Consider the following 25520-nt stretch of genomic DNA (forward strand, 5'->3'; position numbering starts at 1 on the left):
AGTAAGTCAATTTTTAAAACTGCTTTTTTTTGTGCATCTACCGCATGTTCCTGTCTATGGGAAAGCCTCTGAAGGCCTATGTGCTCTTACAGATCTCAGGTAAGCTGCTCAATTGACATGTTTGACACAGGGTCAAAAGATGAAAACTGTCTTCTGGTTTAACTGCATCATGTTACACTGTGTACTCTGGAAGAGTGTGGGCTAATTGTGTGTCCTCCTGGAACGATTTCCTGGAGGCTTGCCACTGAAACCAGGAAAGCTGATGTTCTCTGGGGAATAAGACTACCTGACGGCTTCACGGGCTTTATACACCATTAACTGTGTACTGAAAGTCCTTTCTTTCCTTTGGGTAAAAACACCTCTTCAAACTTCTACTGTTAAAAAAAAACAAACACATAACAAAACAAAACAAAACACTGTTCTTAATGGGTCTCAGTATAAAACCGTAGAAAATGATAAACACAGAAAGAAAAAAGAATATCAACAAAGTGCATTTGTAGGCAGGAACTTATTCTCATTTTTTTCCTCTTGTCCTTCAACCAGTATCTTTAAATTCTCCCTCCCCCCTTCATCCCCTCAATCATCTACTGCTTTCATCTACTTATCTTCTGACATTTCATGTTCTCCCCCATTTCTTCACATTTCTGGTCTTACTCATTCTCCCCCCACCCAGCACTTCCTGTCATTGTGCATTGTGGGGTTTTCTAAGTTGTGCTGTTCCTTCACTAATAACGATCTAGGGGACACCCTCTCCAAGAGGGCTTTTTTTTTTTTTTTTTTTTTTTTAAAGGTTCCAAAACACTTTATCAATATTATTGAAAACAGTGCACCTTGTAAGATGACGAATTGCTTCAAACCAGACACACCTACAAGAAACATGCATTAAAAAGGTAGAAGCCACTACGATATCAAACTGTGCCTAAGAACCCAGTGCTTCAAATTGCTTATACTGTAATTAGTTCACAACATCTAGAAATCAGTTACCTAAATAACTGTATGAAATTCATTCATTTATTTTGTCATCCTATTAAGTATCTCTTGACTAACAAGAAGAAAATATGAGGGTGGTCAGTTTTCTTCTCCCAGCTTTCACTGACTGTCTGGAGGTAGTCAAACAGCCAGGAAAATACTGTTTTATTTATATTTTTGCAGTGCCGAAACACCCAGCTGAGCATCAATGTCACACTATGGTATATATTGTACAAACACATTTCAAGATATAACCTTTTGTTCTACGACACTGTGGTTCAAATGAATATACATTCATTTCCAAACGTATGGAAAGCTATGTTCCAAATGAATATGCCACATCTATGCAATCCTGCATCTATGCGAGCTTTGGAAGCCTTTTACTTATGAAGGTATTTTGTGCTTAAAAACAAAAACCAAGCCAAACCAAACCAATTCCTCAATTCCTTCCCCAATTCCTTGTTATAAAAGATTTCCTTGATTTTTCAGAATTTTACATTGCCTGTATAGTGATGGCCAAGGAATTGATGTAGAATTGATTAACTTTCTTTTTCACAGAATAAATTGTAGCAAAAGAAAAAGAGGGGGTGGGGGGCGTATTCTGCCTGCTGCCTGTGCTTGACAGATAATTTACAGAAGGAATGGAATCTAAATATGTTGATAGATGCAACTGAAAAAATATTGAAGGCAACTCTTCAGGGTTAAGGGGTTAGTAGTCTAGCCCAATATATAGTACTACATATCAGTGATACTACCTGCTTAGCTAAGGCTGGAGGATGTAAGGAGTTTGGGAGCAGAAATTATTGAATCCACTGAAGCAGCTAGGAGCCCCACAGCTCCCTGATGGGTGACTAGGGCTCATAGATGTTAAAAGAATACAAATAACAAGTAATTTGAAGGAAAACAACAGTTTTCTTCTCTTGTGTTGTTCAACTAACAATGCTCCTTCATTAGTCATAGGAACCAAATACCACCCACAGGATTCAGAGGAAGTCCTGTGGAGGTGTGGGGCTCAAAAACTGAACTCCATCCATCAGCTCAGAAAGGCTCAGACACAAAGGCAGGGATCCTGCAGTAACTGGCTGTCAGCAGGAAGACAACAGCTTGATATAATGTATTCCTAAACTTCAGGAAAGTCAGGCACCCAAATCTTCCTGTAAGCAAAGCCTTCAGTTTGCATTTATGTAATTTCCTATGGGATTAAGATAAAGGCAAGAATCAGCTGGGGAGCAAAACTGCCAGCAGAAAACTCAGAAACTCCTCATTCTACTAAATAACTTCCACTGAATAGGATATATATCAGTGACTCAAAGAAAGTGAATGTAGGAGTTAATAAATATAATAGGCAAATGGATCAATTTCTTCTAATTCAACCATGAGATTTGTTAATTGAGAAATTATTTGAAAGTCAACCCAGTTGCAACTTTCTAGTACGAGGTACTTCTGCAGAAGAATGGAAGTGTTTCCAGATAAGGCTTATTTTGTGCTTTCTTTCATAACGTCCTGGAGATACTGCAAATTAAAACTTGACTGCTTCATAAATAGTTTTCCAGACACATAGCATGCCATTTATTGAAGAAATCTAGTATTCCATTTGAGAAAACAGACCATTATGCCATTATGGAGAGGGCATAACTGGTATATGCACTTCAACTACTAAGGATATGGTTTTAATGCCATTTACATTATGATCTTGAAGAGAATTCCGGTGTAACTCAGAGATGAACTTTCTTGGAGAGAGAGGCTTTCCGCAGATATGGAGTTTTCATCATAACAGCCTTGTAGTTTTTGAGTGAATTAATTGACTCCTCTTAAACCTTGTCTTCTGATCGTTCTGATGACTAGAAAAGCTGAAAGCTGATTAATTGTGAAAGTTGGTAGTCTTCAGAAAGTGACTGAGATATGCCCACCTAAAGAGTCTTGACAGGAGCTTTTGCCCTTTTTAAATTTTATTTCTGTAATATCCACTTCGATCATCCTCTCCAGTGAAGTTTTTATTGATTTCTATGATGGTTGCATTTAGAAGCTCCAGTGCACTGCTGTAAGAAGTTAAATGTTTAATCTGCATATGATAAATGAGATCAACAAAAAACATTTCCTGTCTCAATTCTAAAAACTATAAATTCACTCAACAACAACAACAACCCCCACTTGTTCAAGAAAAGCTCATGATCTTATACAAAGGTGTTATCTGCAAGTCTCTACATCAAGCTTCATGAATTATGTCATTTTCTAAATACACAGTGCCAATTGCTTGGCAGCTCAAGTAATTCTTGCATATTTCTGGTTCAACAAGTGGAGAACTACGATAATTGTATCCCTTACATGAACTAGCATAAAGAAACAAGAAATGTTTTTATTTTTGATAACTTCCACAGTTACATGTACCTACAGTATTCTTTACTGTCAGTTAGGAAATGCCATTCATTTTAAACATTATAGCCATCACCATGAAGTCTTCTGTATATAATCTTTTCTATTTTCCTCTGGAGAAACTGTTACGGTTTTTGCTAGAGGTAGAATAATGTATCATGTAGGCAAATGGCTATATGTATATTGTTTTAGTTAGGTAAGCTATTGATAGGGCTACTGAAGTAACAGTATTTGTATACTGAGGATTTTAATCTGTTTTTCAGTTATGTCCCCTCGTTGTCAATAATCCAGGATCTAGAATGAAAACTTGGTGCAATATCACCATGTTACTTGCACTTCTCTGACGAAAAAGGGGCATTCAGAAGCTGACCTGGATACAGACTGTTTTACACTGAATTTGGTAAATGATTCAATGTCCCAAAGAACACAGATCTAATAACTGGCACGTGTCTCTTAGTTCCTGGCAGTACTGGGTAAGAACACCTACTGCCAGGAAGTGACTGACATGCCATCCTGCTTTGATTCTGAAAATCCTTATCAAGATAGTGTATTCAAAGCCATGCTTAGTTTTGACCATCCCCACTGCTAATTACCATGCATTTGTTTCCAAAGCTTCCTAATTCTTACCAGCTGGCAAATATAAATCCCATCTAAGTAATGAGCTGGTTTCTGTGTACAGAGCACTGATTGAGATCTTCCTCATGAATTTCTACACACACATCTTGTGATCTGAGCCTACCACGATTACCTACTGGCTTTACAGAATCTAGGTGAAAAGGAAAAGTCAAAACCAGGAGTTTCCACTGGGGAATATAAGTGCATACAAGCAGATTGTCATGTTTGTGAGAAGAATTCCCATTTATTTGTAAGACTACAGTACTCAGAAGACATTGTGTGCTCCCTGCAAGCTGGATAGCACACATTTACCATACAGTCATACTTGTAACTGTGTTATTTTGAACACAGGTATATATATATATATGCATGTTACCCCAATATAACACAAACTGGTGAGAAATTGAGCCTTTCAGTGTCTCTGTTCTGCTCATTGCGTGGCTCAAGACCTCCTCCTGCTTTAGTGTGGAGTCAATTTATGGAAAGGGGGACGGTCAGCAAGGGAGTTGCTTCCTTCCCCAGCAAAGTGAAGATTTGTGACCTGAAATCCAGAGAGGTGCAACTCCTGTTTTGTTGCTGTCTGAAATCTGAGCTCTTTTCTTTAGCTGAACAAGCAGCATTGCACTGAAAACTCAGAGAAGCGCAAATCCCATTACATCGCACCCCGAGGCTGGGCTTCATATTACAGATGTAACATGCTCCTCTGCTTGTTCAGAGAAGCTGGAGAATGGGTGGGGGGAGAAAGGGATCAGTAAGCATTGTGAAAGAGCCTCTGTGAAGATGAAAGTCTCAACAATCATTTCCCTCAGGAAGGGAAAGATGAAATATTCTATAATACCTGCTAATTAAAAATTCAAACTGCTGTCTTATAAAAAGAGAAGCTTACTTTTATCTTTAAACTCCGAAGTTTTTAAGACTTGCTTCTAAACATACTGTTAGGGATTTCTTCCTCTTGGAAAACCCTGATGGTCCTTCTAGTCAAGACTCTTTCATGAAGCAGGGACTAGGAGTACCTGACTCCTTTCAACGCCTAGGCACTGCATGGACTGGCAGATTGTGCAGGATGCCTTTAGAGCCCATGCCATTCAAGAATCATGTTAGAGCATTTTGGCAACAGCCTACAACTTATTCTCTGATGTCTACTTGAGAGCATTTTCCTTACAGATGGCAGGGAGCTTTGGCACGCTGCACACTGGGGGAATCAGAGAGAAGCCAGAGCTGAAATGTAGAGCTGTACTACTACAAGAAATTAAATCAAATTAAACACTGCAAACAAAACAGTGGAGAAGACCAAGCTGTCAGTCTGCCTTTAGTGGCAGACACCTCGGTGGCTGGGATTGAACTCCAGCGATCTGTTTCACAGTTTCTACCTATGAGTTGCTACTGAGTTATCAGGACAGTAACATCTCTCAGTGATGAATGAGAAACTAAGGTGTGCAGCAGAAGAAAAAGAAAGACAATATTAAGATACTAAATTTTCTCTTTGAAATAAATTTACATCTGCTGCATGCAACACCACATTTCAGAAGGTTAGCGATATTTCTCATCAACAGTACACCAGAAAATGTATTACAAATTAAGTGGAAAAGCAACCCAAGAAACTAGCAATCTAGTTTCCATTATGCTTTGGAATCAGAAGGAAATATACTATACTTTTAATTATCCAATATAATTTTTTAAAATGAATACATATTGTATATTAACAATAACTTGATCTATTGGAAACGCTTATACGCATGCTTATTTATACACAACACAAACAGAAGACTAAGAAAAATGTATGTGCTAATGCTTCCATGGTACATTATTCTGTATATTGATTGCATTGATTGTATTACAGCTTTATATATAATTACTGTCTAATTCTATCAAAATGTTAACAGAAATTGCTGCAGAAGATTGAGTATTTTCTCTCATTACCTCTCCTGAATTTATGGACCCTATCATTCACAGTCTTTAAACAGTTTCACAGACTGTAAACTCTGTATTACCACATGGGTGGAGATACTGCTGCGGTGGTCACTTAACTTGGGGATTACCAACAGCACATCGTTCTGCTTCACTTCAAAATGCTGTCCCTGTCACAGGACCAGCACTAAGGGCAACTGGAGGATATTAAAATCATATGCTTAAGTGCCAAAAGAACACAGATGAGTCAGTTCTCTTCACCCCTGCCAAAATAAGAAAATTCCACAATCATCAAACTAGATGAGTACTTGTGTGAGATTAGACAGAAGAGGAAGAAGGCCTGTTTGAATCTGGAGTAGTGCTCATGGCAGAGAGAAACACAAGAGATCACCTGTGAAGTCTAAGGTTAAAAAAAAAAAAAAAAAAAAAAAAAAAAAAGTCAAACTAAATTGGCAGCCTAAATTGCAAGTCTGCAGGCAATAATTTTATTTCAAGAATAAGCATTTATTACCTCCCAGATGGTTAAGAAGCATGAAATTTGCCCTGGGAAATCAACTATCGACACAATACAGCAGGACCTCTAAGGCTACCATTAGGTTATCATTATTGTCTACTACACACTACACTGGTTCTGCAAAGAATAAAAGCACACATTGTAACATTCAGGTCTTTTCCTCACAGCCTTTAACTGTCCAGGACATCCAGGAAACTGCCCCACATTACAGAACATACTTAGAAATTCCTAGTGTTTAGATACTAAAGAACAGATCATAACCGGGACAAAACTAATTCATGTAGGAGGCTGAGCTTCCTTGGAGACTAATTCAAGTAGGACAAACTAGCATCTGTTCACTTTTGAAGTTTAATTCCAATTGACCTAAGATTTGAAATGGTAATGAATTCCCCAAAGTTCATTCCACCTCACTTTGGGCCAGTACATTATTTACCCAGGCTCCCTATATAGTCAGTAGCGAGAGCTTATCTTCAGAGAGCAAGGCAGGTCAGCTGAGAGATGGGTCATCTTCAAGAGATGCCAAAGACCAGTTTCTTTATAGAGTCACATGCCGCTTTGATAATTGCCTTGGTGAGCTGGCTTGTACCTCAGTGGTGTTAAGTGGGGTGAAAGAGTGCACCCAAGTATGAACTCAGGTCATATGGTAAGACATGTGGCAGGAGACATGATACAATTACAGCAGCCGTACAGCACCATGAATTTATCCCAATTTTCTTAACAGCTGCTGGCTGCTTTAACTAGTGCTAAACTAGCTAGAGCTGCAAGTTTCTAGATGGTCGTGGCCACCTGATTCTTAACTAGTACAGGGAATTGTATATTGGTATTCTCCCTGTACTGAACTTCAGGTAACTCTAAGAAATTGCTGTATGTGATTCTGTGGTTCTACAGCCACTGCCTGTATTCCCAAGTCTGAACTACAAACCCATCTTACCAGCAGAGGGATGACACTACATAGCTACATATATCCTTTGGCTGCCATGCAAAAATTTGCAGTGATGCAAAAGCCAACCATGTTCTTGGCTATGCTCATTACATACTAGTCAGCATGAAGCAAATATAATGGACTCTGCCGTTTGAAGTAATTCACTTGAACAGAGCAGAGAGACTGAATATAAACTTATCCTGGATTCATTTTTTCTAGATTACTTCATGTGATATAGAAGCTTTCAAGTTCTTCAGAAATTGTGTCCACCCAACATTTTTTGTTTTGCCTGCCAAAAACATATAGCAGAGCACAGTCAAAACATAAAAGTTAGAAAGAAGTCTATGCACATAAAAGTCTTCCTCTTGGCAGCAGAAAACAGAATTGCAAATAAATGCACCATGTGTGATTAGCCAACTGCAACAGGTACATCATATATGTAAGATGCTGAGATACTATAGTTATGGGAATAGAGTAAAAATCTTTATTTACTGGTGTTTCTACAGATTACTAAGCTTCTTTAAGGAGTATGTTAAGTACAAGAGCATAAAAGGGGATAATATAAGGAGAAATAGGTGGCTCATTAAAGGGGACACTAAGTGATTGCCCCTTCATCCTTCCCAGATTCTTACAGCTTTCTGCTACTGTTCTCACTTAGAACTGTTCTCTTCTTAGAAGCAATTCTCTCTCACATAAACTGTTTCTGTTGGCTCTTCTGCATTCGTGGGAGGAAAAAGGAAGGAACTGGGCTTGCAGAGAAAAACATACTGTTCATACACTGCCTCCATGAACCATCGGGATGCAAATACCTAAGTCAATTCTTTTCAAAGCTGCTTCTCTCCCTGTGGTACATCCAAGTGTAGCTCTTCCCTCTTTTTCTTCCAAGCTAGTGGTTCCTCGTAAGCCATTTTAGTTCTTTCAGAAAATGTGCTATAATATTCTACCACCCTATCCTCATTAATCTTACACATTGTCCTGGTACAACACAGAGAGAGTAAGCTGTTGTTGAGATAACTGGCTTCCATTAGCAAGCATGTGATTGGCAGGACGATAAAGTCTTTTCCCTTGCAGGTCAGCTGCTTTTTAAGAAGAGGGCAATCCTGCTGATCCATCTTTTAGCTACAGTCTCTCACTGAGTCCCAAATCTCCTGCCTTTTAGCTTTGATACGGTTCAAGCTTTCCCCCTTGTATCAGCCCCTACCTGTCATCAGCTCCTCTGTACCAAACAGCCAGTATCAGGAGTTTGACCTCAGGGCACAGTCCGGGTGGGCAGGTAAAACCTGACCACTGGACCTACTTCCTTATCTTTCATATCCTGCAATTCATGAAGAAGTATCAAATTCAAACTAAAAAACAGAAGCATGACCTTTTATAAGAACTTTCTGAAAAAGGCTCTGTTGCCTTTCTAAGTATTCTTGAAAAGAACTGTCATCCACCCTATTAAGATAGAAATGGATCACAAATAACGAAGAGAGGAAAAACACTGCAAATCCATACTAAATGGTAAGTGTTATTTTTAATGTGTTCTTGCAATATGTATGCACTTCTGGCAGGGCATGAAAATATATAGTAAAAACAACAAAAAAGCAAATATAGTAGATCACGCACAAGCTCACATTACAACCTGGTACAGAGAGCTGCCCAGACTTTAGCTATTTATAAATTATCTGAAATCAATTAGATTCCCATGGCATACAGAGCATTCTCTATAAAGTGTTACTTGCATCAAGAGAATTCTAAATATAAGTTGCTAACATAAACTGACTGCTATCATAAGCAACATAATCCTTATTTACGTGACATGCTCAGCAGCTGGTACTTTAAACACACAAAAATATTATTTATTTCCTGTAGCAAGTATGTACACACCCTGCCCTCCTGCATAGTTGGAAATCACGTTTTCCTTGAAACAAACATAGGCTCCACAAGGATTTATAGCACTCAGGTGGATGAAAGAAATGATGCCAAAAATCTCTCAACGTCCTTTCCCTTCAACTAAATTGTTGTCGTACAAATTGGAAGATGTTTAGTCAATTCTAACACTGGCAATAAAGGGAGAATAAAACAGAATCCCAAAGAAGGTGGCTGCTAGTCAAGGCAAGACTTGTAGTAGTTTAAATCCGGCAAAGCACATCTTTACATATTGAATTTTGGAACTCTATAGTTAGCACATTAATGAATCTTATGGCCACAATCCTGTATCCTCCTCATGTAGACCAGGCTTATCCTATTGTAGATATCGTTCATTATATTATATTGCTGTGGGAATATAACATACAACTCTAACTTTGAACTTTCTCATTTAAAATACAGTTTAATTAAATCCTTTCTACTAGGAGAAACTGGAATGCTGTTGCTACAGGAATTTTCCATTCTGAAATGCCTTTTAATTATCTTACTGTGAAAAAAACATCCTAAACCATCAAAAGCAAAAATATTCTTGCTATATAAATAATTTGATACTTTATTCTTTCTGCATTTCTCTTCTTTTCTTATGACTTTGGCAGACTCATAATGGTGTTATGTGATTGCTATCGTTGGATATAGTGTCAGATTTTAGAGAGCAGGGCATAGAAATAACTACATGAAATTAAGATAAGTAGATTTCAGTCCAGAAAAACCTTCCTTTTGGCAAGAACTGTGTAGAAGTGCTTCCAATATTAGGGCATTTAAAATTATATTTTATATAGAGTAAAGATCAGAAGAATGGAATAAATCTGTTTTCTAACTGTTTAAAATAAATTTATGTAACAAGTTAAGGAAAGTAAGCACTAGATAACACCGTGCCCGATTCTACTCTCCAGGGAGCAACTTTCTAGAAAGGAGCAATTGCTCAAAATGAAATCAGGGTAACAGCACAACATGGTAACATGTATACTCTTGGGGAAAAAAAAAAAAAAAAAAAAAAAAAAAAACATCACAGGATCTTTACAAAATTGTTTGGACCAAATTTCAATGTTATATACATGCAATAGTACCACCAGTAGCACAGTGCCCCCTAACATCACACTGGAGAAAACTTTTATACTAAGCTACAGGGAATAGTGCCACTAATAACACTTCAAATAACTGCTTTTCAAAACTAATTACATGGGAATTCTAAAGCATGAAAGGTTCTTGAATTTAATAACTCCAGCACTGGTCAAAAGGGGAAATTAGTAGGATAAAAAACAACAACTAGTGTCTTACTTGTCTGAGGTCGATGAAAGCTAACTGCAGGGTGTCTCCCTGGAATCCTGGCACAGGCTCAGAACTAGCAAACACTGCAAGGAAAGGTTAAAAATATTATGGATGCAGATTTTATATTGTTTGAAATCTAACAGAAAATCAATACATGCATTATAAATGCTAGCTAGCATGAAAATGAAACTAGGTTGAAACAATCACATTACAACTAATTAACCCACCCTGTTTTAAAACAAACAAACCAACAAACAAAACCTTCCAGGAAAAATACCTTTAGGAGTACACTTACGAATTCAGCTTAAAATTCTAAACCAGTAATAAAATTACAAGCGTGAAACCCAACACATTTACATTTTCAGCCTGAGGTAAACGATTACTGAAGTATTTTGAAATAATACCAATTCCATGGCTGTCAACATATTTTTAAACACCTGCTTTTGTTATAGCATCCGCTCTATAAAACCCCACCTCTAGCCAAATAGCAATAAAAGACAGACACTAAGGTGGGAGTTAGTTTAATGTGCAGATGACAGGTGGAAAGCTCAAAGTGCTACAGTCTGAACATAATTGAAATGCCTGTTCATGCCTTTTAGCTAGCTTATTGATCAAGAACTTCTGTTCTTTTGGAACCCCAAAATAGACTCAAAATAGGAAGGCAAAGCTATCTTCAAAATACAGAAAACAGTAAAATATTAACAAAACAAGTTAGCTACTCATTTAAGTTGGGAAATTATCAGTAATTGTAAACAATTTTTTAAAAGATTTTTTTAATTTCAAGTACAATTTGATGGCAACTAAAGAAAATAAAAGCATCTACAAAGGCAGAGAAATGTCACAACTTTCTGTTACTATTAGGCAAAAACAATTACACTGAAAATTCATTAAAACTATAAATCTCCAATACACTATATCATAGTTGAACTATCAACCAGGAAATATCAGGAAGCAATGATGCAAACTTAAAAAATTGTACTACGGAGAAGGCCAGCACATCCAGGAAAGAGAAGACAACAAGTTTTCCAGCAGCCCCTTCCCTTTGTCCACATCACAGAGCTCCATTAAATCAAGACTTGAGCAATTTCCCACTTTCTTCTTTGAAAAACACATGAACGCAAGCTCAGCAAAACGTCGTAGACATTTCAGATGATTTCAGGTTGTACTCAAAAGCAGCACTTAGTACTGCTGGGATGCGATATGCCCACGTGTCCAAATGAATCTATTTCCAGACACTGTCTCTTAAATGTAAAGGGGGGAGTAAGTAAAATAGAATACATGATGACAACACTTTAAGAAGTAGATCAGGTGCAGTGGAGCACACAGTACATAATCAATAGCGTCTATTACACAATCAGAGGACTTACTCATGGACTCAGTCGAGCCCTCCAGACAGCAGCACTGCAGAAGCCTAATAACCAAACTCTAGGAAGTCATTAATTGCATAAAAAAGATGGAAAGGAAACTATCATTGATTTACTGTTTCACATAATAGAAGAAATAATGGGCAATTCAATAAATCAGCAGAATTATGCAAACCAAAATAGATTACTTGTTTATATAACACAATACAATTAATTATAGGACTCATTCTTGTGCCAAGTTGTGAATGGCAGAAGTATAAATGAGGCAGAAAATATAAATGTAAAAAAAAAAAAACAACCCCCCCACACAACAAACAAACAACGTGAAATACAGGCTCTTCAACAGTGATAAAACAACAGTCTGAATTCAGCTGTTCATTAAATCCCTAAGCTACAGAAGATGGATCTGCAATGGCAAGGACCACTCAATATACAGCCCAGGGTTTTACACTCTTCTCTAAAGACCTGTCACTGACCACCACTGGAGACAGGACACTTGGCTAAAGGAAGGTTTAGCCTCACTAGGTAGATCTCATGCTCTTGCCCCAGTCACACATTTATAACACAGACATTTGCAGAAAAACCCATTGCCTCACTTCTTCACTCAAGTAAGGTATCCTTTAAAAGAGTTTAAGTGAATTTTTCTTAGGCTCTTCAGTTTGTGCACTTAACAAAATAGATACTGCTCATCAGGTTAACATCGTCTGGAAATTATCCTAATGCATTTAATAATGCAGAATTAGTTTGCTTCCCTGCAAAGCACCTATTGCAGTGGCAGCTATAGTACAAGGAGCAAACAAGGTAACAAACTGAATTATTGTATATGCTCCTTTCTCTTTAACTACAATTTCCTTTTATAAATAAATTTACAACTCTGGGGACATTTACCATAGCATAAGAATTTATTCTCACATTTTGGTCATTTTTGACAGGTGCCTACAGTAGGATTTGTTTCATTATTACAATTTCATGAGTTCAAAGGGCAAAAAGATAATCCACTTATGGTAATGGTCAGACAGTTCAACCCCCTCAGCTCAGGGCTTTTAAGTTTTGCTAACAATTTTACAAAGCTAATTAAATGTTTTCTGCTGCACAGCATTTTAGGAAGATATTATAAGAACAGGATTAACATTCTTAATGTCTGTGTCCTAGGGGTCCCTTTCCAGATAGTAATGAAACATTGTCACATAAACGTCTTTTAAAATATTCACCCCCTACATTCATTCTAGGCTTAAAGAGGATTTGGAAGGATAGGGGGCTACTTGGTTGTTTATTTTAGTATGCATAAGGAAATTCAGGAATTTTATAATACCTGAGAGTGAAAATGCAAAGATTACCATAAAACTATCACATATAAGGGCAAATAACTAACTGCTCAGCAGTTTGAATCAAAAACCTCAGTGTTTTCAGGAAAAAAAAATGAAAATAGGCATTAGATGACTGGTGTTCAAAAGGTTTTTATTAACATCTTTTCCCGCACTTCATTAATACTGTGTAGTTCTTTTCTGTGTATAAAATACAGGATCTTTGGCAGAATGTATTGGGTATACCCAATCTCATTACTATTAAGCACAAAAATGTGCTTCCTGTAACAGCCAGGTTGGTGATTTACAGGAGGTAGGATCCAATGAAAACAACATGTAACAACACCACAATGGGCTCTGAGGTAACACATACATAAGAATGATAAATATAAATATTGAAAAGATGACTTCATTTTCTTTTGAGTACTTCATTTTGGTTCTTTCATTACATTTTGTATACAGGATGTATGTGAACTGATATATATGTGTGTTGATGGTTATCTTAAGAAAAAGCTTGGCATCTGCTAAAATGGAATTAAAGACATCTGTAGGTTGCATTGAATTTCTATGCAATTCTAGATTTATAAACCAGTCTCTTCATTTTATTCTCTCAAAACCCAGACTTTAGATACATACAATCTGTGTGTGCCTGTGCTTGTTTGGGAATTCAGTACTCACTTACTTATTTTCTGACAGATAGCTGTAGTTCAATTGCAAAAATTACAATTGGCGTCCAAATTTTGGATTAAAAGCTAAATTAGGGCAGCCTTTCCTTTAGCCTCATAGCATCAGTTCTCGATTCAAAGGCAGGACAGCAAAGCTGCAGATGTATTTTGGAATGAGGAGCAGAAAGCCAGGTGACCATCACAGTAGCCTTTATCCACTTCGCAGCCCTGCTGGAGGCTCCAGCTGTTCAAACACGCCTGGAGGGGAGCCTTGCTGAGGGAGCTGCCAGCTGGCAGGGCAGCAGCCCCCAGCGCTGCCCAGGACTTGCAGCTTACCCTCGGTCCTGTGCTGCCATATGAGACCATGGGATGAAGGATGGTCTCAAGTGAGCCAAGTTAACCTGACTTCCCAGAAGGGAGACAAGGCAGGTAAAGCAAGGGGCCTCCTCAACAGAGAGTACATGGGTCAAGATTCTCTCTTGCTCTTGGACACTGCAGCTCTCAACACAGTGTGTGACAAAGGAGGGACTGGCAGGAATCCCCAGGTGGGGCTGGTAAAGAAGGTATATTACAATTTGCTTTGTGCTAGTTCTCTGCTAGCTGATGCTGTTTCAGGATTTCTTTCACCCTCACCTATTGTCATGGCTCAAAACCTTTCCATCCTCGCACAGATTCACAGCTGGATGAAGAAGGTTGACTACTCAACTGTACCTCCTTCTGCCAATTAATCCTGTCTCACAATTCCATTACTTTAAAACAGACATAAATTACAAAAGTTAACAATAACTTTTCCAGCAATCAGAATTTCTGATCAGTTCTACTTAACTAATAAAATGCTGATGTAAGATATCTAGATCTGGATGGTGTTCTAAATTAAAGCACTATGACCACTTAACCTTAAAGTGTAAACTTTAAGGATTAAAACAAACAGAAGAAGTCTAAATTAGTATTCATATGTCAGCTTCACCCCAAAAAGATTTTTTTTCTGTGAAAGTTGAAAAAAAGTATAAAATATTTGTACCAAGAAAGAGACACATACTTTTGTATGGTTAGATCTCTTCAGCAAAACAACTTGCTGATAGTGCAGCTATAAATCATTTTGACTGAACAAGAGAAAAATATACAATAACTAATACATTTTACATAAAAACCTCATAATGTAAAATGTATTAAGTGGCTTACAGCATGTAAACGTATTAAATGTATTAAGTGGCTTACAGAATTTTACCAGTACTTTTCTGTGAAGATCAGAAAGATACAACTACAATTGCAGTTCAAAAGTACTGAAGATCAGAAGCCTGGTCGCAGTGAATTTTTGATTCCCGAACACAACTAGTACACATTCCCAAAGTCAACTCCATCACTGAAAAGCCTGTGTGCTATTATTTACAACTTGCTTCTCATAAAGTGAGATACAGAAACCCACACCTGAATTTCATCTTGAAGAAATGGCAAATGCCTCTCCTCACCGATCCATTTTCCTCCTTGGGACACTGAAATGCAATGTGCAAACAAAAGGCCATTCTCCAGCTTTTGTTCAATGGAGTCTAGTACATGCTATTTTCCTGAATACTGCTGTACGAAACCCAGTCATCATAGCAGAAGATCGGAATTGAGAAAGAATGGCGTAAAAACCAAAGGTGGAACACTGTTCTACATTACAAAATAGGTAGTGAGAGTGGAAAACATTACAATTAAAACAGGACATCCTGAAATCAAACTTAAGGCTTTTGGAACGTTTGGAAGGAACACATGAAACTGAAGAGCAGAACAAGATGATCATCACTATTCTTTTTTAAAAACATAAGATCACCTGATCTTATTCTCAAGGAAAAGTATCAGGTACTCCCAGATTTTCTGTTCTGCTTCTTAGAGTTAGGTACTTTGCACTGAAATGCAGCACAGGATAACAAAATCTCAGCGTTCACAAGATAACCTCTTGTGAACCCCTTCCACCTCCATTTCTTGGAATTCCACTCATCATTCTACCTCGTTGCTATGACTCAAGAACTTCAGCACTTACTGACTTAACAGCTCATTAACAGACTGTTGGGCTGTTTGTTGGGCTGCTGATTGCTTTTTCTGACTAGTAATCACATTTTCCTGTTTTTATTTAGGTCTCCTCCATTTCATACTAGAAAGAATAAAAATGCAACGTTAAAAATTAGAATAAATAAGTAGAATATCGCCAACAATGTTTTGAAATGCATCTTCAAATAATCGTAACTTTCTATGTTTCACATAACTTATTCGTTCAGAATGCACCCTGTCTATAACTAAAGTGTCATATCCATGTATAAAATACAGTAGAAAATTACCCAACATTTGTGAATTATTTGCACACCCTAAGCACTAATTGAAACGTCATTGTTGTATCCATTACACCCAAAGTGTCAAAGAATAAAGCTGGGGGAGGGTGATGAGCAAGAACATAAATCACAGGCGTCTCAGCCAGGCCTGGAATGTGCCTGTGACAGACCTTATGAATGAACTGCAACAGCAAAGCAGACTCTGAACATCATCTTGTGACAATCCCTTACAGATTGTAAGGCATCATTTGCTGCAACATACTATTCTGCCAAGCTGCCATCTTTAAGCTACTCAAAAGGTTTCTGTGCAAAACCATTTTTTTCTAACATGCTTTAAAAGCGTAGAAAGAATTGAAGTTTATTCTATTTGCAGTTGTACATATTTCAGGCACTAGAAAAAATAACATGGTGGTAACAAGCTTTCTCTGCTGTTATACTATTAGTTCAGAAGATAACTATGTAGTGGATGCACCAATTTGACTTGTCTAGATAAATGATTATGGTATCAGTATTATCAATGTTATGGAATTTGTTTTGCAGCTGGATTTTTTTTTTTTTTAAACCAAGAAACCACACAAATGTGCATACATACCCCTATTCACCTACTTGAAAAGAACTCTATCAAATTTGCAATGCAAAAATATATAAATTTGTACTAAAAATGTCAAAACATCTGCATACCTCTATTTGGCCAACTTGTGCAATCATGAGGCAAACTTTAACATCACAATCACAAATATTTTTTTTCAAAACAGACTGATAATCCTGTCAGGTCCTCACATTGCACTGAAAGGCCTCAAGGCTGCACAAGGAAGGACTGTCAGAAAGATGCCTGCCTTGTTGTGGAGTTTAGATGGAATGCAACAAACAGGGCAGGAGGAGGAAAGATACACTTGTAGTGAAAAAGTCACAAATGCCCTTTAACTCTATTCCCACAAGAATCCTTTATGATGCTCACTAAATTACTTGAAAACAGATTTCCAGTTTCCCATGGTGGCTGCTAATTGAGTAGTCATCAGTTTTCTCATATGCCCACACTAAACACACCTGAGGATTTGCAAAACTGCCACTTTTTAAAGCAGTCATCAAAATCATTGAGGTCTCTGCTTCAAACATATGAGGAATGATATTTTAGAAATGAATAAATAAAAAGGAAAAAAAAAAAAAAGAGTATAAGAAACTAAAGATATGAATTTTAAAAAGCCCTAGTCTGCCTTTTTGTTGCATCTCAGTCATCAACCATAAAAACCTATTCATAACCTATTCAGTCATCGACCATAAAACCTATTCATATCACAATGTTATGAAAGTAACTTCCTTAATACAGAGTATGAGCTCACCCTACGGTGGCGAGTTCCATGTAAAACATGATAAAATTAATCCTGCCTTCAGTGCTGGATTCAACCAGTTTTATGAAGTAATTCTGATGCTGTATTTTGAATAGTGAGAATAAAACAATGTCTGACATCTATTAAATGAGTACTACTACTCTAGTGAATACCCCTACTTACAGTGAGTAAGGCAATAGTTTTAGGAGAGACAAAACCTATGTAACAACACAAATAAAACTTGTATTGTAATAAATACTCCCCGGAGGGAAAACTAAATTTTACAGACTTTTGACCTTTTGGTGCACAACTATTAGACCATAATATTTATATAGTGATTTGGGGCAATTCTGTGCTAGACTATGGTCTGTTTATGGGATGTACTCATTATGATGCCATTAACAGTAACAACAGATGGACGTTTCAATCAGATACTAAAGTTTTAAAAATATATATATATAAATTTTCCCAGAAATGTTAACATAATTAATCATAAATACTTTTACAGGAGGCTGTAATGCAATAACATTAAAAGAAAAAAAAAGACAGTTTTAGCAGATAATGGAAAAAGATCACTATATAGCTTACGTTAAAGTTTTTTTTTGCAACGCTAAGACAGATATAGATAGGAATATGGAGATATCTACTTACATTCACACTGTATCACATCTAAATTAAACTGCTGAATTGCTCCCATGCTTATTTGTTTTAATTCACTGTCCAGTAGCATCTGCATTAGGGATGTTGAAAGATGCTGGCAGGCTGACATGCAAGCTGTCTGTGCCACTTTTCCCTAGTAGAAAGAGCAACAGGTTTTAAGATAGAAACAAATGTTATGTCAGTAAAGAACGTCTTATCTGATTTGAATTTATTATACAGCCAAAGTCTTAATGATGCAGGACTTAGGTTAGAAGAGGAATGATCACACTTCTTGTTATTTCTTTGGCCCATTAGCTTCATTTCTATTAAATCAATTAGGGAGCTAAATTAAATGTATGTTAAACAATCAAACAATCACTGATACTTCTTGCAGAAATCCAACAGTCTTTAAGAATACAAAGACATTTCCCAACATGGAAGAGCATAATAACAATGTAAGCTGCAGAAGCATGAGAGTGGATTTTTATTTTTATTTTTATTTTTTAACCCAAACAAAATGAAAGCAGGAATGTAAATCAACATGCCACATATTCTTAACAACAGTCATAAATAAATAAATAAATAAACGTGTGTATATATATAAACCAAAACCATTGCTTTCAGTTGGGGCATTTCTCATTACAGCTTGTGCCACTTAATTACTTGAATTCCATCTCAAAGGTTGTTGCTAAATTATTTTAAATATTCATGCTTATCCATCATCTTTCAGGTGCTTAATAAATCAGTGCTGTCGGTAATCAACAACTTGCAAAATGAAATGCAGCCCTCTGCTGTACAAAATAGAAATAATTCTCTAATCACAGTTTAGCAAGTAAAGTTTTTTCATCTTTTTACAATGTATATGTAATTGAGACAAATAATTTTCCAAACCAGAGACCAATAAAACAAATCCCCCAAATCAGATGTTAATTTGATAAATTACTAACAATTTCATACAGAAAATCAGAAAAATATAGAAGTTCTACCAGAGAAGAAAAATCAGTTAAGACCAGATACCTGATTAGATGGCAACATGCTATTCATAGCACTGCGATCTTTAAGAGCAGAGACACCTTGCAAATGCAATTATATGAATTTCTGTCTCTGTAGTTTCATGTATTTAAACCACGCTTTTCAATTGACATATGTTACGGTATACATGGAACCAAAAGTAACTATTAACATGTTTATATGAAAGAAATCGTAATTATGTAATCCACCTACTGGACTACAAACCACTACTGTTTTCCTTATATCCATCAGCAAAGTGATGACACCTATTCTCTAAAGCAATGGTTCCCCAACTGTTTTCTGCAAGGTCAGGATGATCAATTCACTACTGACTCAGAGAAACACATATAAGCAATGAAAAATGGGAAGGACTGACAGCAGTTCACTTTTCCAGAAGTTTGGAAAATTCTGCTCTAACATCTGAAGAGCCCAACCTTCCCCTTAATAAGACAACCTGTACGTAGCATTGTATATTCATGTACATGTATACATATTGCAGAAACCACATTTCTCCATAAACATTGTGTACTTTAAAAATCCATGCTTTGTTAAAGCATAATAAAATGTAGACAATACAATGTAAAATGTTCATTCTCTTCATATGTCAAACAGAAACATTAAAGGGCTTTTGCTAATACCTCTTTGGCATTAAGACACCTTGAACTGTTAGAAGCTTTATATCTAAAATGAGATGTCAGTTTCTTAATTGAACATCTCAGAAAAGCAAATAACATTTTTGACCAAAATAGATGAACTGACAACAAAGAATGTAAGAAACAATGCAAGAACAGCATGCTTAAAAGTCTCCCAAACCCAATGTTAATTACAGTGGGAGACATGCAGCTCTATTCCCCAAGCAGAACAATATCAATATGAATGGAAAAAAAAAAAAAAAAAAAGCCCAAAAAATGGGGGGGGAAGAGGGAAGGAGAGAAAAAGGGGGTGAAGAGGGGAATTAATGGGCCACAGTTCATTTAATTACAATGTAGTAGGTTTGAAATACTTAATGGAAATGTCATTTTGATTTAATGGAACAACTAGTGCATCTCCGTTTAATGTACTGCTCCATCAAATCAGCTCCATGTCCTATTTATGCTGCCACTATAATGTAATAAAAGTTCAACCAGATTGATAGGTTGTCAAGAAAAAAATTAACATTTAATTTGTTTTATATGCAAATGATGTTTACTCCCTCCCCTGTTATTATAAGTAAAAGACAGAATTTTATCTTTCTGACAAACATCTGTAGGTAGTTTCTACAATCTGGCAAATATCAATAGTACTGGAGCACAAGAAATAATGGTTACAATACAGAAATGACATGGTAAAAGTCACTTGGACTTTAAAGAAGTATCAATACATGAACATTTAATGCTTCTTTTAAATTTTCATAAGATGGAAACATCCTAACATTTAAACTATTTCCAACTATGCAACTTGAACTACAGGCTTATTGTTCACAAGGTATATCAACAAATAATAGAAGTTTACTATGCATAGTTTATACTTGATATATCACTTGATTTTTGTAAGACTAGAGGAAAAAATGAAGCTAAACCTATCAACCTAAATGCTGAATTTTAACTCAGAAAAATACAGATTTTACTGTTATCCTCCTCAAAATTCAGGGCTTCCCAGAGCAAAATATGCTGGATGTACAACATACCAAAAATAATTAAATTCAAATTTGGTTGACAAATGAGTTCCAGTTAAAATCTCTTTCCAAATTTCCATCTTTCCCCAATTAATCAATTACTTGCCATTTTTCATAATGCATTCATTTTCATAATGCAGGAAATTTAATGATCTATGAACATAAAAAGAACATGTTTCTTTTCCAGAATGAAACAAATCTCAGTTTTAAAACATTCATAATTTTTATCTTTTTATTTTTAAGAGGGGGTGGCTGTGGCTACTGTATGAAGCAATTAAATACCTATATTCAGTAGCATGCAGAGATTCAGGATGCTTCTCACATTCGTTCCAGTTTTGCCTCCCATTTGGGAAACACTACTATTATCTCTGCTCTGCCTATGTTAATTGCTGCTATCTACAAAACCTATTCTTCCACTCAATCAATGTAAAGTTTAAGAAACAAGGACCCTATTCTATAAGCAGAAACACCTGCGAACAGTAAGTAAGGCAACTGTTTTTTAACCCCGTCTTCACATTTTGCTGAAATACAAGTTTGTAAAAAAAGAAACCCCTTAGACAAACTGCTTATATTTCAAAGGAGCTTGTAAAGAGAATCTGCTGACATATTAAATCCTTTTTTATAGGACCCAAAAGCTTTTCTCCTAAGAACAATTGCAGTAAAGAGACATTTGGCTCCTAGGAAATTCCCAAAGGGTCAGCCATATGCATCCTTCCATGGCACCTTCATGGTGCTGCTTTCTAAGACCCACGCTAGCCGTCTCAAAAGCAGCTTTCATCATTCACTATGGTGTCAGTCAATATGATTTATGGACTGCATTCAACAAAGTCAAAGCATATAGAATGAGAAATATGACTACAATCTGCTAATTTGTTTTGTATTGAGCCAGTTACGAGTCAAAGACCTGATGTCAGGCTGAGACCAGCAACACAATTAACCGTCCAGTGACAGATTCATCCATCCTCCCTGCCAGGCTGTGCCAATCAAAGACAGCATGAAGCGGCATTTGGAGAAATCAGGGAAAAAACCACCATTCACTAAGTAGCCTGTGAAGGCTTTTGATTGACAGTTTTTGAATATAGCTGCAGAAAACCACCACCCCTTCACCCTCACTGCAAGCTGTGAAATTGGGCTTTTGCTGTCAATCACAGAAACAATAAAATAACACAAACTGCCATCCTCAGCATAAAAGGAGATAACAAAACTTATCTGTTAAAACTAAGAAGTTAAGCTTAGGAATTAATTTAACATTATGAAATGACAAATAATTAAAAAAAGACTTTCTGAAACTGGACAAAAAACAACACCCAATCCTTAAACATACAGATTTCATCAGTTATAATAACTGGTAAGTGCATAGATTTTGTAATCTTTGCTTTATCTGCTTCTTTGCTGCTTATAGCAGCCCACACATTGCATATGCATATGATAACAGTTGGACTTGATGATCTTAAAGGTCTTTCCCAACCTAAATGATTCTATGATTCTAATAACTAAAGCAAGAATAAAATACAATTTTTGAACTATTGATAAAAAAACAAGTATATTCAAAATCACAAATAGAGTTTAAGACTCAATTTTACTTCTAATCTCCACATTCTAATGAAAACAGTCAAAAAATACCTAATTGAAAGTAATTTGTAATTTTAACTTTTCACTGGTCATTCATTTTCTCTTTCAGAGTTGTCCAATACTAACTTTGTACTGACAAAGCATGTAAATTGTGTCTGGAATAAAAGTTCAGATCATTCTAAACTTCAGTTAAAAACCCTTATATACCCTCTATAATTTCAAATTAACTTATCTAAAACAAGAGGTATGATTACTCATGCCTCATTTAGCTGTTTACTTCCAACACTAGTTTAGGCCCATTGTTTTTGTTTGTTTGTTTGTTTGTTTGTTTGTTTTGTTTTGTTTTTCCCCGTCTGAGCCAAGAAAGGTTTTGAAATGTGAAGGTTTGTTTCCTCTTTTCCTATTCTCAGAAGAACTCTGCCTAATACAGTTTTTTACTGCAGTGATGATGAGACAGGTGGAATTTCCCACAATCTACTAAAGCAAGTGTGTAAAGTTAGGAAAAAAAGATCATAAGCTACTCACTGAACTGAGTTTTCTTTGATTAGTGAAACGTGTACTACGTCTTTCAATAAAGCCAGCTAAACTCTTCCTGACAGGGAAGGTGGCACAGGAACTAGCTTTAAAGAAGCTGCTGTATGGAAACCACATCCTCTCTATTATTTGGAGTGGTAAATTAACTGGAAAGAGATGAGAACAGCCCTAGAGGCACAGACAGAAAGACTAAAATAAAACCATAGCTGGAATTCACTCTTACTGGGTCACATACTAGAACTGCTTCAGCAGTGACTCCCAGCCACAGCACTTCAGCTCCAGTGTCCCAGCCTCTGTAAGACAAGGAGGCAAGTTCCTCAAGGCACTGCTGACTTTCTAATGAGATCACCAATCTTAAGACCACCCCATCAGAAATAAAGGAAAACTGAGCACACTACTAAGGACCTTTAATGTTGGAAATTGGTACTTAATTTCTAACAACTTTCCTTAAAGCACACTCTTCTGATGACACTGTAGAGGAAGCATGCTAGTTGGTGCGATAGGCTCTATCCAGGCTGAGTAACTGAATTAAGCTTTGGTTTTATCTGATGTAAAATACCAGGATAAATTTAGGTGCAAACTAAAAATCCTGAGAAAACATTATAACCATCCAAAATTAAAAGGAAAAAAAGCTAACGTAGTATAATTTTATATACATCCAACGTATTTTTTTGGCAGTCAGGAACAGGATTTGCTACTTAATGTATGCTAGTCAGCTTTAAAGACATTCTCTACACACTCTGACACAAGGTACTTTGGATCCACTTCCAACTTCCTTGGAAATCAGGACACCAAGATTCCCTTCTACTGTTTTTGGCATCTAGTCTAAGAGTGCTGTCCTGTTAGAAAATAGTCCAGATGTCTGGCTACCATTGATAAAACATTCTAATCCACACCACACACAAATATAATAACTGAAGCTTTCTAATGCTACTCTTGAAAATTACTGAAAAATACAGCAAGGAGTCCTAGACAATAACACTGGTACTACTGTTGGGTTTTTTTGTTTGTTTGTTTGTTATTTTCCCTTTTGATTGATATGTTTTATTTTACTTCTAAATTGTTTTAACATAAATTGAAGGTTTTAATTAATAGAATAAAATGACTGCTTCGTATTTGCCCACCTCTTACACATCTATTTGAAGTGTATGCTTTACTGAATGCAGAGAATAGATCTGTGGAACAGTTAGATACTGAGTTTCAAAGCTTTTGCTCCAGTCTTTACCCTTAATCTAAAACACACAATGTCTTGAGTTAATTATTTCTTCCCTGAGGAGATGTAATTTTAACTGTAAAAATATGAATCCCCACACTGTGTATGGTAATGCCTTATACATTTATTCACTTAAATAGTGAATGGCACAGTGTACATTTGTTCAATTAAGCAGCATACAGCAATAAGATTCAAACACATCAGAGCTGATAAACCAGAACTCTATATTCACAGAAAACTACTAAAAGTAACTATATGAATTTCAACATTTTCATTATAATTAAAATGCTTATGCCAAATGAATTGATGACCTAAAAATAATCAGAACTTGGAAGAATTTTTAAATGTAATTCATCATCTTCTAAACAAATATATATTTGGGCATACACATTCCCTTGACCTCTGACAGATGTAGCAGAGGAACAATGGAACTTTCACTGATTCTTTGTTTTGTCACTCCACCTCTATTCTGTATGCATGCCTTATAGCTGCATTTTGATACCTGACCTCACTTCCAAAAGGTTTCAGCCTCCTCTAAATGATCTCATTTGGGATGCAATGCACACCCCACCACCCTTCTGCAAGGTTTTTAGGGCTCCTGCCCTTCAAGTGCATGAAAACTCAGCGTTAGTCGTTAACCTGATTCCTGCATGCAATCACACAAGGTACACAGCAAGTCATCAGCAAAACAGAAATATCTTTTTATGAAATGATTAAAAATTGAAGCAATAAGCCTGCAGGCAGTTCATAGTTTTTCAGATCACATGCTTTTTCTTCATCTTTCATCTACTTACCGACATAGCTGCATGGTCATTGTTGTTATTCTGAGAAGGAAACCAGTAAGGCAATCAAAACAAAAAAAATTAAGATGTACTGTCAACATCCAAAAAAAAAAAAAAAAAAAAAAAAAAAAAAGAATAAAAAATTGGTAGTAATAAAAGGTAAGGAAAAGTTTCAAAAAATAACAATTATATCTACATAATTCATTTTTTCTTTAAAAAAAAAGAAAAACAAAAGAACTTTTATAGTATTTTGTCAAGGCCCAACAAAGAGATTATAATTGAAGTAATAATAACTCAATAATAAAATGTTTTTCTGTAATAAGGACAAGTATGCCAAAATACCAAATTAGCAATCCTTCAAATTAGGAAACATCTGTTGATATGCCTTTCCAGAAAGTTTTCATTACCACAAATAATCAATTCCAAAATACTTTGGTTTTAAAATAAATGCCATGCTTACTGTCTTGGCCTATAGAGACTATCTGTACATTATTAACGTATTTCACACAAAATTTAGAATGGCTTAGGACAGTACTAATCTAAATGTAACACAATGCATTAATATTTTTTTAACATAAAGAAAAAGGTACTATAACTGGAAGATTAAATAAATGTATTTTCTTTCCCCAAACTGACACTAAAGCACAGTGCATAAATACAGAGA

The 25520-nt window shown here is 36.2% G+C and overlaps 1 protein-coding gene across 15 annotated transcripts in view; it reads right to left on the minus strand.

Annotated features, from left to right (window-relative positions):
- EXOC6 (exocyst complex component 6) overlaps window positions 1-25520 on the minus strand; it is a 123649-nt gene that overhangs the window by 15269 nt on the left and 82860 nt on the right. For 8 of the 15 annotated variants that reach the window (XM_084525698.1, XM_084525696.1, XM_084525690.1 and 5 more), the window contains 2 exons: window positions 18103-18244; window positions 10491-10564 (listed from right to left, as the gene is read on the minus strand). In XM_084525698.1, coding sequence (XP_084381824.1) covers window positions 10491-10564; window positions 18103-18244 — 216 coding nt within the window. Of the gene's footprint in view, window positions 1-10490; window positions 10565-18102; window positions 18245-24868; window positions 24948-25520 lie in introns of those variants that run through there. The other 7 variants (XM_084525695.1, XM_084525694.1, XM_084525697.1 and 4 more) reach the window with 2 other exon arrangements.

Source organism: Aythya ferina, assembly GCF_964211825.1.
Source record: "Aythya ferina genome assembly, chromosome: 7".
Taxonomy (NCBI): domain Eukaryota; kingdom Metazoa; phylum Chordata; class Aves; order Anseriformes; family Anatidae; genus Aythya; species Aythya ferina.